Genomic DNA, 15,265 nt, shown 5'->3' with positions numbered 1-15,265 from the left:
CTTTGCTGATTGTCACTCTGTGTGTGCGCGCGCGTGCGTGTGTGTGTGCGTGCGTGTGTGTGCGCACGCCTGCGTGCGTGTGGATGTAGGGTGGGCTAGTCATTTTACACCGAGTGTTTACAAACAATGCCGAAACCAAACTGCACGTTCACGGAGGAGCTGAATGAAAAGTTCAATAAGAATAATATGAGACTTTTTCTTTTATTTATATTATAAACATTATTAATAAAAAGTATTTTACATATGTTTTGTGCTATTTGAACCAATAAATGCAATTGCTATACAGACACCATGTCATTTGTGTCATAACATAGACACACCCATGACCCCCCCCCTTTTGAAAACCCCAAATCTGGTCACCCTGTGTAAGTGCCTGAAAATGTGTACAAGATAACAATCCCATCGAGGCGTCGTCTGAGTCCTCAAGCGTTTGCTTCCCCCAAAGAGCCAACAAGCCACAAGATCCCCGCATGGTGTGCAAATTATTGCACTCAAGGGCCTTGACGTTTCCCCCTCATTTCTCTCAGATTCATTTGCTCATCGTCTCCTCGCTCATTTTCATTCACAAGTACATCTCATTTGATTCCCACTTTCCTACTTGGATTTCATGATTTCGATTTACTGTTAAATGAATACATTGAATTACACCTCATTTCATTCCCACGCTCATGCTTGGATTTCATGATTTCGATTTACTGTGAAATTAATACATTGAATTCCACCTCCTTTCATTCCCACTTTCAGACTTGGATTTCATGATTTCGATTTACTGTTAAATGAACACATTGAATTACACCTCATTTCATTCCCACTCTCATGCTTGGATTTCATGATTTCGATTTACTGTGAAATGAATACACTGAATTCCACCTCCTTTCATTCCCACTTTCCTACTTGGATTTCATGATTTCGATTTACTGTTAAATGAGTTGACTGCTTCTTGCTGTTGTTCCCGCATACACCAGAACATTTACAAAGTAACAAAAAAAAAAAAAAGGAATCAAAGTAACAAACAAAATAAAGCACTCAAAGGGTACAGTGCGTCCATCACACGCGCTCGCCACTCCCACATTTTGTGCTACGTGACGTGGTTGGCGTGTGGGCTTGGCCTGTCTCTGGCTTGGAGCAGGCACACCAAACGTCCATTTGTTTCTCCAGACTGGAATCCACAGGCCGTTGTCATTTCTTTTCTCCGGAGTGCAATCGCTGCGACCCTCAGTGAGGCGATTTTTTTCCCCCCGCGCTCTCTCTCCCTCTCTCTCCAAGATGTGGGAGGCACTCGTGAGGTCTATTCTCATGCTTGGCCTATATTGGACATGCGTGTCAGGTAAGCAATTTAGTCAATTAAAACCAGTCAGTTCAACAGAGTTCGTTGCTAAAACAATACTGCTGCGACAACGTGATGAAATGTACTGTACTGTGAGTTCGCATGACTGCATCTGCCTCTATTCTTGTCAAAACATTACAGGGCCTGAGATCAAAACACTTTATTGCAATGGATCCAATTCTGAGCACAAAGACTAGCTCCTGTGAACTTTTGAATTATTCTGATGCTGTTGCTGTGTACAACTTTGATGACGTCACTCTTGCTCGAGTGAGCGCAATTGCTTCCTTCGTACCGTTGCCAATCGTGTTCTTTCCATTCCTTTCTCGTTCGTTCAAATATGGGGTGGCTTTTTAAGGTGCGTTTATCACTTTCGTTCATGTTGGCTGCTGCTCTGTCAGAATATACGAACAACTTGACTTTGAAGTAATTCCAAAGGGCCTATAGAGGAAGTCGACCTGTCTCTACTATGCTCATTCAAAGGGCACGGTCACTCAGACGGACGGACGAGCGCATCTCGGTGGTCTGGGGAGACCTCTAGCGGTGGATGTGAGAAATATGAATGACGGGCGACGGACGGCAGGCAGCAGCAACACGTTTCAAACGTCCGCGATTTCTCCACGCCACATAACGATACAAAGTAACACTAAAACATCCAATCTACGTATCATGCAACAACAACAACCATGTAGCAAGTAACGTCTTTGTTGGCCGTGAACCCTGCCGAACTTGCTCAACTTCTCATGAACTTGTAAAGCACTACTTTACGAACCTGCGCTCTTCCTAACTAAACCATTTCTTAGCATTAAAATGTAATCATTATTGATATTATTGAAACATATTACGAATAATTATTTCATACAGCCCTTTATACAACAGATAGTTCTTAGCGCCTCTATTATAAAGCTATTTCTCGTTTTCTTTCATCTAAATATAATGAATAATAAATAAAAAAATTATGTACATTGTAATGAAATTATAAATGATAAATAATCATTATAATTTAACAATAATCATTTCTTCAGCTCTTTCTACAAGAATTACATGATCAAAAACCTCATCAATGAGACATCAATAAACACACAAATCCGTATGATGATTTATTTATGTACATTGTAATGAAATTATAAATGATGATCATTATCATTTAAAAATAATTTCTTCAGCTCTTTCTACAATAACTATTTTTTCATGAACAATAATGTCTCATGAATTATATGATCAAAAACCTATTCATTTATTTTCCTCAATGAATTTCTCTCTCAAAAAATTCATTTCTTTTTCTCAGTGAAATTCTTTGCAAAATTCAGCCGGACTTTTACAAGAGCCTCTGATTTTCAGTGCGTGTTCATCTGAATATTGCATTTGCCCCTCAGAGTCCATTCGAGGCCCGTGCTTATTTGGGTTAACCTGACTGAGCCCGCAGTTTAAAAGCCCCTCTTCCCCATGAAACCCCTGCACTGCTCAGCCCAGCCCAGCCCAGCCTAGCTTGGCTTTGTACTTTGTCATTTAATTCAAGGACACGGGCTTCCTGAGCTAAAAAGAGAGGCGCGGGGTCCAACTGTTGCAATGTTACAGTTGCTGAGTTGCCTTGTGCTTTAGCACCCCCCAGCGGTGAAATGTGCGAGGACCTGATTTGGGCTTAGGTCATTGGTCATGGATTTGCCACACGTGCGTGACTGGTGGGTGGGGATCGCTGATGGTGAAGATGAAGTGTTAACACTGTGAGTTTGAGTTCGATTCATTTTAGTCTCACATAGTGCCTCTGATGAAAATGACAGGCATCTTTTAACTTGCACAATTGGTGGCTCAATTGAGTTTGATTCATTTTGTCTCTCATAGTACCTCTGATGAAAATGACAGGCATCGTTTAACTTGCGCAATTGGTGGCTGACTACATCCTTTGTTTGCCCCACTGTACATCAGTTTGGGGCAGTTGTGTGCAATCTCATGTCATGATCTGTGGACATGTAATCATGATCAATGATGTTGTGAAGAAATAAAAGTGAATCAATCAATCCTTGGCAGGCACAAGTGATGCTTTGATGCAAACAATCAGCAGCTCACCCCAAAATGAAGGACAGGCAAGTTTTTGGAAGGGGCCAAAGGCACAATGAGCATTGCCCTCCCTGACAGAATCCTCGTGCATTTGGTTGCCATGCGCCCAATGAAGAGCATTGAGTAAAAACATGCCATTGGTGTGCTCTGATCTGTGCGCCTGTTCCCCAAATTGTGCCCTCAGCCAACCAGTGTGCTCTCGGGTGGCGCGGGTACGGCACCAGCTGCTACAAGACGATGGCAGTCCCCAACGGTTGGCTGGGTGCCTGGCACCACTGCGTCTCTGAGGGCGGCAACCTGGTCTCGATCACCTCCTTGGCCGAGGAAAAGTTTGTGAAGACGACCATGGCCAAGTACAACCACTTCTGGCTGGGACTCTCCAACCAGGTGAGACGGAAGCGGCAGTGGAGTCTGGAGAAACAACTGGGACTGTTGTTGTTTTTCTCTGCAGAAATGCGACGACTCCTGGTGTCGCTTTGAAGGCGGGAGCCAGACGCTGGCCTGGTCTGATGGCGAGACAATAAAGCACACCAACTGGGCCTCAAATCAACTCGAAAGGTAAGACCTCACAAGTCTGCATGCTGTTGTCAGGCGGAGACGTCGGCGTAAAGGTTCTTGAACCAAGTTTGAGAATGACCACTCAAGGAAAAATAGGAAAAAGTTTTTTTTTTGTTTTTTGTTTTTTTAATCTATCGACAGCGCCGACGTCGCGTCCTGCGCCTACGTCAACCAAAAGGTTCGGAAGGATTCCGGGAAGTGGAGGTCTGGCTCCTGCGCTTCCTCCTTAGCCTACATGTGCAAACGGCCGCTGGGTAAGCCTGCATGTTTGTAATCAGGTTGACTTTGAAAGGAGAAAAGCTCAAACAGGGTCTTTTTCTATGCAGACTGCCCGACGTGTTCCTCCAAAAGTGGTCTTGCTGTGGTGAAGAGTGAGTTGCAGCACGCCTATTTGCACCATCTGGTCATGATTTCCTCCTCAATGTTTTTCGTCGTGCCCTCAGCTTCTGACTGCGACGATGGCAACATCCTTTATGGCGATCATTGCTATTTTCATGGCCCGACTCGTGAAAATCAAGAGGATGCTGCAGAGTTCTGTCTCGCCCGGGGAGCCCACCTGCCTCGCGTCCACTCTAAGCGAGATGGCCAATTCCTGACTGGTAAGCACCAAGAGGAACCGCCGTAGTCGTCACTTGGCTGAAGCTCTTCTTGCCCTGAAGCTCTTGTTCTCGCTCCTTTCCTCAAGAACTCTTTGTAGATATTGGACCTTGGGTGGGACTCAAGAGGAAGGGCAACGACTACAAGTGGAATGACGGAACAGCTTTGGTAAGTGAATTGCTGGAGGCCTTTGGAAAAGTCGGTTTGCAGGCATCCGTTTTGTCTTGAGGCATCGGGCAGCCGATGAGACATTTTTGGCGCTCTGATTTTAGAGACAGCGAGGAGGCAGTTAAGATGTCCAGGAAATATCCTGGATGGTGCCTCTGGTTTGTCTTTAGGTATTCAGGGTTATTTGCATTGCGCATGAGACCTTTGGCTCGCCAGAGAGGGCACAAGATGCTTCATTTCATTGCAATGTTCATACTATTTTGACTGACAATAAAGTGAAGCCGACAAACCAAAGTGAAACTTGAATGAGAGAAGGTACGCCATTAAGTGAGGAAATGCGGCAGGAAGACGACCAGTTCAAATGCAACACGCTTAAAGTTCTGTCCAAAATCTCGTGCGCAGGACTACGAAGACATCAATGAGAGCTGGGGCTCCGGTGGTGACTGTGCAATAATAGGTTATCAGCCATGGATCTACCTGAACCTCGGATGCCGATATACGCGGCCAGTTGTCTGCCAAACAGGTGCTAACGTCGCTCCCAAGCGCTCCTTTTGGACGGGTCCCGCATTTGCTTATACCCCCTTTTTCTGCAGCCAAGCGCGGCGGAGGGCGTCCACAGCTGCCACCATTGGTGGGCCAACCTGGTAGGTGTCCAGCACTGGCGCCGTCCGTCTTGCACTGTCTTGCGTAACGCCGTCTTATGTCTGGCTCGCAGACTGGACTGACAAATGCGGCTGGTGGCTGGATGACCCCTCCAGCGACTTCTGCTACGTGATCATCCCACAGCCCACCAAGACCTGGCAGGAGGCGCAAGACCACTGCCAAGCCCACCAAGGGAACCTGCTCAGCATCGCCGACTCGCACGAGCAGAGCTTTGTGCACGGTAGGCGGCCGTGAATTGAAATATTGGCCATGAACAAGTTCTGTTTATTTTGCACATATTTAAAACACGTAAATAGGAAAATAAAGTGCCATATCGAAGTCACCCAAAATGAAAAAACAACAAAGAATGCTGGAGTAGGAGGAAGCAGAGCTTTTTAGATTCCCACCCTAATCCATTCAACAAATAATTCAACATACAAATCAATAAAACAGAAGTAGACACACTTTCAGATTCCTTTTAGCCTGTGTGTAGTCACTTTGTCTTTTTTCTCATGCATGTTAAGAGACCAGATTTGATACACTTTTTTGAGCAGTTTTCATGTGTGCTCATCTTCTCGACCATTGCACAATTTCACCCCACAAACAATTATACACATTTGTATGGTTGTTCAGCAGACTTTTCCACGCCTAATATTCAGTTTCCGTCTCAGATGATAGCCACCCTACCCTGCCTGCCTTTCCATAAAAAAAAAAAGTGTCTCCCGCTTGGAAGAAGGTCACCATATCTTGCTGTGTACATCATAATTTGAGCTGTCTTGTGTTTGATCGAGATCCCTGAGTGACAAAAGTTTTGTCTGGTATTATAAAAAGTGCGTTTGTATTCTCCTTGTTATTTTTCTTATCGCTTGACTTATTTGGTGTTACCCCATATTCCCCATACAGTAATCTGAGTCGATGTCGGTATCTGGAGTCCGCAATGCTTCCGAATTGCCTTTGACATTTTTGTTTTGACATGATTTCCAGCTGATTTTTAACAGTCACACCCAGGACTTTTATTTCAGAAGTCAATTTTCCCTTCCAAATGAGGTTCGATATGTGTACTTTGCAAATCATGCGAATTTTGTTTCCATCAAATTGTGGTTGTTTCCATAAGCTGCTGTCCATTGTCCACAGCGCAATAGATGTTTGTATCACGAGCAAAACAAAATGCATTTCATTATTTTTGCTGCATTACTGCACGATGATCGCGTTTAGGAGCAAGGACAGCCGACCCTTGAGGTTCTCCACATGTTATGGGCAAAAAGTCTGATCTCCAATTTTTACAAATTGCTGCCTGTTGATTAAGTCGCTCTTCACCCAGTCCACTCTGATGCCATGATTTATTGTGTCAAATGCTTCCTTTAGATCTGTGAAAATACCCATCACCTTTTTTTTGTGTGTGTGACGCTCTCGATAGGATCCATTAGTGCCATTGATGTTGCGCTGAGAATCCATATTGACTTTTTTCTTTTCTTTATTCAACTAAGTTGTCAAGTTTTTCTGTGAAACTTTTTCATGGATCTCGGAGTACTGAAAGAGCAGAGAGGGAGAGAATGGCGTGTAATTGTCTATTTCTGCAGTGGTAGTAGCTATTTTCATGTCCTTTGGAAATCTACCAGATGTAAGACATAATGCATATGTGAGTCAGTGGTTGTGCAATTTCATCAAGAACTTTTGTGGATGCTACACATATCAATATCATTGTCATCAGTTGAGGTTTTACTTCTACACCAAGAAATATATGGATTGAGCAGCCAAGTCTGTCTGGATCCTGTGATTTTCCTGCCAGCTGGCAGGTCCCACCCACATTGACCAAAAAAAAACCTATTCATTGACCACCGCTTTCATATTGTGTATCGATCGCTCGATTTCAATACAATAAACCGGATACTTTGTGTTTTTGTTTTTAGCTCCAGTGTTTAATACCTAGCCTTCCACATCCCCTTCGTATTATTTTTATATCTCTTTACAGGACAGGTTTGATGGTACAGTAATCCCTCGTTTACCGCGGATAATTGGTTTCAAGACCACCCGCAAAGTAGTGTCACCCTTTTTTTTTAAACATACATTGTTTGTGTATCAATAAGTGCATATGAAACCATATAAGTGCATATGTTATCATTAGAACATGAAATAATAGTTCGAGCGCAGTATACCGCACTGTTATTGCTGGCTTGGTGTTGATTCTACTACTCGTCATCTTGGCTAACATCCCCCTATTCTTCTTGCATGTTCTCTTTTGACCCACAGGTTTCGTCAAGAGTCAGGGACAAGCATCCTCTCTGTGGTTGGGCGCCGATGTCTCACTCGATGACGATGACGGCAAATGGATTGACAATTCCTCGTTCACGTTCAAGCGCCATTGGGAAGGTCGGTCGGAGACGGTTGTCTGCTGCATTTTGGAGGAACGGAGGAGCACTGAGATCTTGTCTCCCTCCCTCCCTCCAGGTGACGCCAAAGGAAATTGTCTTTCCTTGCTCACTGGCAGCGGCGACTGGAAGTACGACCCGTGCGGCAACAAGAGAGGCTACGTCTGCAAGAAAAGAGGAAAAGGTAAGTGAGGCATGACGCCCCACCGACCGTTATCGCCCCTTGACCTCCGTCTGTGCCTTAATGTCTGTCTTTTCGTTTCCTCTTGCAGGATTGACAGCGCCGACTCTTGACGGTAAGTCAGACTGAGCACATGATCCTGGAGTCACACCATGCCAACCGACAAATTCTTTGCAGTTTTTTGTTCAATTTTGTGAAGTACTCAGCCACATGTTGAATGCTTTTTGCATCGTCTTAACTTGCACAGCGGCACTTTGTGTGCGTGCGGACGGGTTGTTTCTCAAGCGTGAAGGTGAATTTTCCGGAATCATTTCAAAAAATGCACTGGGCTGAGCTTAACCAAGTCGAGTGATCTTCCAATATGCCCGACCCGAGAAAATGACCCTTTGCTCAAAAGTGGACTGCAGGGCAAAAACAGGAGTGTGCTCTGATCTGTCCGCCTGTTCCCCAAATTGTGCCCTCAGACAGCAAGTGTGATCCCGGGTGGGTCGAGCACGACTCCAGCTGCTACAAGAAGGAGGTGAAGCCCAACGGTTGGCTGGGGGCCTGGCACCACTGCGTCTGGCTGGGCAGCAACCTGGTCTCGATCACCTCCTCGGCCGAGGAAGACTTTGTGAAGACGACCATGGTCAAGGACACCCCCTTCTGGCTGGGACTCTCCAACCAGGTGAGATGGAAGCGGCAGTGGAGTCTGGAGAAACAACTGGGACTGTTGTTGTTTTTCCCTGCAGAAATGCGACGACTCCTGGTGTCGCTTTGAAGGCGGGAGCCAGACGCTGGCCTGGTCTGATGGCCAGACAACAACACACCGCAACTGGGCCCCAAATCAACTCAAAAGGTAAGACCTCACAACTCTGCATGCTGTTGTCAGGCGGAGGTTCTGGAACCAATTTTGAAGATGGACACTTTTGGAGGAGAAAAAAACAGGAAAATGATCCTTTTTTTTTTTTTCTCCCGACAGCGCCGACGTTGCGTCCTGCGCCTACGTCAACCAAGGGGGAAGTGGTGAGCCCGGCAAGTGGAGGTCTGGCTCCTGTCATTCCTCGTTGGCCTACATGTGCAAACGGCCGCAGAGTAAGCCTGCACGTCCGTGCTCACGTTGCCAATGAAAGAAGCAAACGGGTCTTTTTTTGTGCAGGCTGCCCAAAGGGACAGACGTGTTCCCCCAAACGTGGTCCTGCTGTCGTGAAGAGTGAGTTGCAGCACACTTATTTGCACTTTGGCCGTCTTGTCACGGTAACGTTTTTCTTTGCGGGCCCAGCTGCCTACTGCGACGACAACTCCTTCCACTATGACGATTATTGTTACCGTTACGAGAAGACGCATGAAAATTATGACAATGCCGAGAAGTTCTGTCAAGTCCGGGGAGGCCACCTGGCTAGCGTCCACTCTAAGCAAGAGGCCCAATTTGTGTATGGTGAGCACCAAGTTGAACCTCCGCACTCGTCATTTGCCTGAAGCTCTTCTCGCCCTGAAACTCTTCTTGTCCTTCCTTCCTTCCTTCCTTCCCTCAAGATCACTCGCAGACCTCACAATCTGCTTTGGTGGGACTCAAGAAAACGACGGGCGACGACTACGAGTGGAGTGACGGAACAACCTTTGTAAGTGAATTGCTTATTTTTCAAAAGCTGCGCTGGGAAAGTCCAAATTTGAGCAGCATAAAAAAAAGGGGAGAAATGCCGCTCAACGATTGGATTGTTTTGGAGGGGAAATGGGCAAAACGTGGGCGCGAGTGAGCCCAGGAAGGGCGTTGGGAGTCCAATACACGCGTGTCGTCCGCAGGAGTACAAACGGTGGGAAAAAGACACCACGGGGGACTGTGCGTTCCCAAATTCTGTTGGGGAGTTGAGTGGCTGTGAGTGCTCAACGACGCGGCCATTCTTCTGCAAAACAGGTGCAAACGTCGCTCCCGAGCGCTCCTTTTTGGACGCATCCATCGCATTTGCTGATACTTGACCCCCTTCCTTGCAGCCAAGCGCGGAGGGACTCGACGGCTGGCATCATCAGTCAGCCTAGTCAGTAGGTGTCCCGCACTGCCGCTGTCTCATGCCGCACTGCCGCTGTCTTATGCCGTCTATGGCTCGCAGGCTGGACTTACAAATGCGGCTGGTGGCTGGACAACCCCACCAACGACTTCTGCTACCTGATGATCAGCCAGCCCACCAAGACCTGGCAGAAGGCGCAAGACGACTGCAAACTCCTCGAAGGGGACCTGCTCAGCATCACCGACACCGATGAGCAGGCCTTCATAAAGGGTTGGCTGGTCGTGAATTTGCGCATGACTTGAGAAAGAAACTTTTTTTTTTTTCCCCTACTTCACCTTCCTTTCCATTCGAAACGTGATCAAGCTGAGATATGGCCAGCTTTGCTTGTTTGTTTTTTGGCTTCACTCTTTGTTGCAGTATTGTTAGCACTTTGTCATGGCTGTGCCACACCCGTCAAGTTGTAGTCATGTGTGAGTCGTTTTGGAATCGTGCATGTTCTCTTTGGGATCCAAAGGTATCGCCAAGGTTCTGATGGGCGATGACGCCTCCCTGTGGTTGGGCGCCAACGGAGGCATCGAGGGTGACGGCGGCAAGTGGGCTGACGGATCCCCCTTCTCTTACCTCCACTCGAGTGAAGGTCGGGCTGAGGCGGTTGTCAGCTGCACTTTGGAGGAACGGATGAGCGCTCGCTCAGATCTTGTCTCCCCCCCCCCCCCCCCCTCCCTCCAGGTGACCCCAAAGAGGGGAAATGTCTTTCCTTGCTCACCGGCAGCAGTGACTGGAAGCGTGACAAGTGCGACAACATGAAAGGCTACGTCTGCAAGAAAAGAGGAAAAGGTAAGTGAGATGTGACGCCCCACGGTGGGTGGACCTTCATCACACGTTCTGGTTCCCGCTTCTAGGAAAGACAGCAAAACCCCAGCTGCTGCTACATGACGGTAAGTCACCTTCAACGTCTCTGTAAAAAAAAGACGGAGAGAAGTCAACGGTTGTGCTCTCTCACTCTCAGGCTACAAGGAGGAACTTGTCTGCCAAGACGATTTGAGATTCCTTGAATGTTCCGATGCACGCGTCATCCGCGTACAGTCGGCTTTCCTCGGACGGAGGCGTAGCAACGTCTGTCCGAGTGGCGGTGCCAGATCACACGGTAAGAATCCTCCAGTGGCATTGTTGATTTTAGCGCGCTGTCCTGGAGGCGTTTATTATTCAATATCAACATGCATGGACTTGGACGCTTTAGTCCAGGGGTGGCCAACCCACGCGGCTCGCGAGCCGCATGCGGCTCTTTGGCTGGTTTCATGCGGCTCTTTTACGTTCATATCAACATTTGTGGGTTTTTTTCATGCGTATTTGCTTCGCTTGAGTTCAATATGGTATTTTGGTCAAACGCGCATGCGCGTTAGGTGAAATCCCGCAAAGGAGGAGGGACAAACCCATTTGAGGAGTGTCAATTTTGCTCTCAAAATGGCAAGGAAAAAATGCACAGCTAAACGAAGATATGACGATGAACACAGGACGTTTTTAACAGAGTTAAAGTTGGTTTTTGTTGAACGCAATGGCAAGCCATTCTGCCTGATATGTCGGACGTCATTAGCGCATTTAAAAGCTTCAAATGTTCAGCGCCACTTCAGCTCACTTCATGCCAATATCGATAAGGACTTTGCAAAAGGGACTGAATTTCGCAAGCACAAGTTTGGACACAGGCAGAAAAATGGGTAACAGTTTTTCCAAGAAATTACGAAACACTCAGACTGTCACACTTGGATTGTTTCAATTGGCTTGGAACATTGCGCGGGCTAAAAAGCCATACAATGAAGCGGAGTTCGTTAAAAAATACCTCAGTGACGTTATTGAAATCTTGTCTCCTGAAAACGACAAACTAAAACGAATTGTCTGTCCCGCCACACATAGTAAGTGAAAAAACGTATGTTTTTGTTTGTGGAATTTGTTGAACTGAGAGTTTTTGTCTGTGTGAGACAATGCACACAATGTTCATTGTTGAAAATGTGGTCTTGGCCTGTGGTTTTAGTACTGTAGGAGTCAATTTGTCATTATCATGTCGGTGCGTGACATAATGTCACACAATAAATTTGGCTGAGCAGAGGGGTGTGTGTGTGTGTGGGGGGGGGGGGGGGGGGTCATGTGTGCTCATGTGTATGATGTGGCTCTTTGCGATGACACAGTAAAAAATGTGGCTCTTAGTCTCTGACTGGTTGGCCACCCCTGCTTCAGTCATTAACCATTGAAATTTCCTTTGTCCTGCAACAAGTTGAAGTCGGTATGTGAATGAAATGTGCATCAAATAGCGCTGTGTTGTCATTTGCAGGTCGCTGCAGGATGAAAGGGGCTCTCTCTCACTTTAGAGCATTGTGTGACAAACAAGAGTTTTGCCCCATTCAACCTACGGGCACGGACTCCTGCCCTGGTGTCTCCAAATACCTCCACATCGTCTACAGCTGTGAGGAGAAAGGTGGGCTTTACAAGGACAGAATCCAACGGATCCCCAGAAAGCGCGTCGGCTAGGGACGGACGGCTGGCCAGACGTGAGAGTGAATGAGCGAGCGTTCCTTCCACTTTTTTGTCTTTCCTCAGTGTGTCTTGACAGTCTGGGCATCGCTGACGGGACAATCCCAGACTCCTCCTTTTCAGCCTCTTCCTCTGCGATCAATGCCGAACCTCACAAAGCGCGCCTGGGGGGCAGCGGTTGCTGGACACCGTCCAAAATACGTATGTAAAAAAAAAAAAGAAAAAACACACAGCTCTCCGTCGTAGTTGTTGGTAGTTTGGTATCCTGAGCAATGCAATGGAATGCCTTCCGCCCTCAGTCGGCAGCTGGATCCAGGTGAACCTTGGTCAGCGCTTCAAGGTGACGGGCATTGTGACCCAGAGGTGTATGTCCAACAAGTATTCTTCCAACGTATTTGAGTTGGAGTTCAGTACTGACGGAGAGACTTGGTATCGCCACCCAGAGCAGGTGAGCGAGCGGTAACCGACGCCAACTTTGTCATCCGGGCTGTTGTCATTCATTGCAAACGCGCGCGTGTTTTGTTTCCAGCTTGCTGTGGGGACTTACATGCTAACCAGGCTCATGTTCGCCAAGTACATCCGCCTCCTGCCAAGATTTCTTGGCCTTCGCTTTGACGTCTTAGGGTGCACGCCTGATGACACCTCTCGCGGTGAGTACCGACGTTCGGAGTGCAGTGGAAAAACCAGCAAGAAACAGCCTTTGATTTGCCCTTCTGACCCGCAGACATCTTATGCAGCACCACAGCCGTCAGCCCCGTCCTGGACAGTTCAATGACGTGAGTCAAACCCGCCATCAATTTTTCTTGCGGAAAAGCCTCCTCGTAACTCAAGGTCTCCCGCAGGGTCCGGTGCCCGCCAGGCTGCGCCCAAACCTACACGGTCTACGGAACACAGATCTACAAACAGGTATGTTAATTAGTCCACGACCTGCCAGCAGAGTTCTTCTTCTTTGTCTGAAATGTTCTCTGAGTGCAGGAGTCAAACATCTGCGCGGCTGCCATTCACTCGGGCGTCATTGAGAACGCGATTGGAGGAATTGTGTCTTTGCTGAAGAGAGACCCACAGGAGGCCTACAATAGCTCCGCCAGGAACGGGATCACCTCGAGGTTGGCTCTCAATGCAGCGTCTATTTGAAGACGCCCGGCTCATTCTCACTTTACTGTCTACAGCAATGATGACGGTTTGGCTCGATCTCCGTCGTACACTTTTGAAGACCAGGGTGAGTAGGCTGCCTAGAATAGAAAGCATACTTCATCATGTGACGCCATCTTGCGCGCAGAGCCGAGATGCTTGGGACCTGAATGGGAGGAGTTTGCGGACTTTTGCTACAAACGTTTTGATGAGAGAAAGACGTGGTACGGCGCTCGACAAAACTGCTCCCGTCTGAATGCCAAGCTGGTGTCCATTCGCTCCAAGGTTGAGCAGGATTGGCTGCAAGACCTCCTGACGTCAGGTGCGCGCTCGCCAAGCGTCGCAACTGCTTGATCGCTACCATATCTGGAAAGCAAATGAGAGCTCTCTTGCTGTTTGCAGCCCTCGCCGACACATGGATCGAACTGAACGCCCCGGTGGTTCCCGGCGAATTCGCGTGGTCGGACCACCAGAAGGTGACCTTCACCAACTGGGCTCCGGAAGAACTTGGCGACGGGTTGGAGAATTGCGTGGCCGCCTTGAGCCAGGTGGGTGCGGAAACGATTGACCCGCTCGTCGGAGACGAGGTTTTTTTGCATTAAAATCAATCTCACTTGGACTTTCAGTCTGGCAAATGGAAGATGATGTCGTGCACGCAACTCAACGGCTACATGTGTAAGATGCCCACGGAGCGTTATGCGCTGGATAAAGGCGCCAATGCATGTGGCGAGTAATCATATGAATGCAATTGACCTTCCATGATCGTTCTGTTTGATTTACCATTGATGGATGCATTATGACTGATTTACCATGCATTAGTCTTTTTGTTAGATTTACCAAGCGTTATGATTCTGTTGACTTCTTCTTGACTTAACATGTGATATGATGATTTACCATGCATTATTATTCCTTTGTCCAATTTACCATGTTATTATTCTCTTAGATTTACCGGGCATTTTCATCATTGATTTCTTATATTTCATTCACTTATTGTTAAATTTACCATGCATTATTATTATAGCATCTGTTGTTTTACCTTGTTTAATTGACCCAAAAAATAATAAAATAATAAAGACAAACGGTGTGTCACCTGGTTAACTCATTTAATAGTTTACTGGTTTGGACAGGGCAATTTTATAATCTGGTCAATTTGATCACTAATTTATGACGTACCCGAGGTACGAGTATTAGACTTCCCCATGACGCCATTTGGGTGCATTTTGTATTGCTCTTTGGAACCATTTTGAAAAAAAAAAAAATGATTGTACACTGCTTTGTAACAATTTTAAAATTGCTGTTAATGGATAGACAGACCTTGGCTCTTTTAAAAAACAAATGTGCAAGGAATTTGAACTGTTTTCCCGATTTGTTCACTTGTGATATGGGTCCAGGTGGCGGGCTTCAAAATGGTATATTCTCGTCCTACTTTTGAGAGCTAAAAAGATGTCTGGGGGTTATTTCAAAATCTTCCGGGATTTTTCCGGACTGCCTCAAACTTAATACATGGACAGTACATTGTCAATAGAATTGCCACTCCGTTCCGTTTCACTCAATTCCAGGTTTCTCAGTATGGTTCGCAAATAAGTCACGCCTTTCTCCTCAAATGTTCTCCTCCTTTGCTGATTGTCACTTTGTGTTTGTGTGTGCGTGTGAATGTAGGGTGGGCTAGTCAGCTTAGACCGAGTGTTTACAAGCAATGCCGAAACCAAACTGCACGTTCACGGAG

The 15,265-nt window shown here is 46.8% G+C and overlaps 2 protein-coding genes across 2 annotated transcripts; both read left to right on the top strand.

Moving 5' to 3' along the window:
* The first annotated feature begins 1,172 nt into the window (after positions 1-1,172).
* Positions 1,173-3,944, top strand: LOC133155573 (ladderlectin-like). The gene is made up of 3 exons (XM_061281046.1): positions 1,173-1,327; positions 3,567-3,769; positions 3,834-3,944. Exons 1-3 carry the CDS (start codon positions 1,267-1,269, stop codon positions 3,942-3,944), a joined length of 375 nt encoding a protein of 124 aa, XP_061137030.1. The 5' UTR covers positions 1,173-1,266.
* Positions 3,945-4,080: 136 nt separating this feature from the next.
* LOC133155507 (macrophage mannose receptor 1-like) lies at positions 4,081-14,618 on the top strand. The gene is made up of 34 exons (XM_061280926.1): positions 4,081-4,194; positions 4,267-4,311; positions 4,384-4,539; positions 4,626-4,705; positions 5,108-5,144; positions 5,299-5,349; positions 5,421-5,588; positions 7,598-7,717; positions 7,796-7,900; positions 7,989-8,012; positions 8,362-8,380; positions 8,471-8,564; positions 8,629-8,689; positions 9,036-9,089; positions 9,159-9,314; positions 9,413-9,498; positions 9,680-9,791; positions 9,869-9,916; positions 9,985-10,152; positions 10,397-10,519; positions 10,612-10,719; positions 10,785-10,820; positions 10,892-11,029; positions 12,209-12,352; positions 12,475-12,609; positions 12,708-12,856; positions 12,938-13,058; positions 13,133-13,184; positions 13,251-13,314; positions 13,384-13,514; positions 13,578-13,627; positions 13,688-13,861; positions 13,942-14,087; positions 14,166-14,618. The coding sequence occupies exons 1-34, from the start codon at positions 4,176-4,178 to the stop codon at positions 14,271-14,273; spliced, it is 3,282 nt and encodes a 1,093-aa protein (XP_061136910.1). The 5' UTR covers positions 4,081-4,175; the 3' UTR covers positions 14,274-14,618.
* The last annotated feature ends 647 nt before the right edge of the window (positions 14,619-15,265 follow it).

The sequence above is a fragment of the Syngnathus typhle genome, linkage group LG1 (genome assembly GCF_033458585.1).
Source record: "Syngnathus typhle isolate RoL2023-S1 ecotype Sweden linkage group LG1, RoL_Styp_1.0, whole genome shotgun sequence".
Taxonomy (NCBI): domain Eukaryota; kingdom Metazoa; phylum Chordata; class Actinopteri; order Syngnathiformes; family Syngnathidae; genus Syngnathus; species Syngnathus typhle.
This window is presented reverse-complemented; position numbering and strand designations above follow the sequence as displayed.

Excerpts from the sequence above, each read along its gene's own strand:
- LOC133155573 (XM_061281046.1), top strand. The coding sequence starts at position 1,267 with ATGTGGGAGGCACTCGTGAGGTCTATTCTCATGCTTGGCCTATATTGG. Across the intron at positions 1,328-3,566 it reads ATATTGGACATGCGTGTCAG|CCAACCAGTGTGCTCTCGGG; the intron begins GTAAGCAATTTA and ends TTGTGCCCTCAG. Across the intron at positions 3,770-3,833 it reads GGCTGGGACTCTCCAACCAG|AAATGCGACGACTCCTGGTG; the intron begins GTGAGACGGAAG and ends TTTTCTCTGCAG.
- LOC133155507 (XM_061280926.1), top strand. Across the intron at positions 10,720-10,784 it reads CTGCAAGAAAAGAGGAAAAG|GAAAGACAGCAAAACCCCAG; the intron begins GTAAGTGAGATG and ends TCCCGCTTCTAG. Across the intron at positions 12,353-12,474 it reads CTACAGCTGTGAGGAGAAAG|TGTGTCTTGACAGTCTGGGC; the intron begins GTGGGCTTTACA and ends GTCTTTCCTCAG.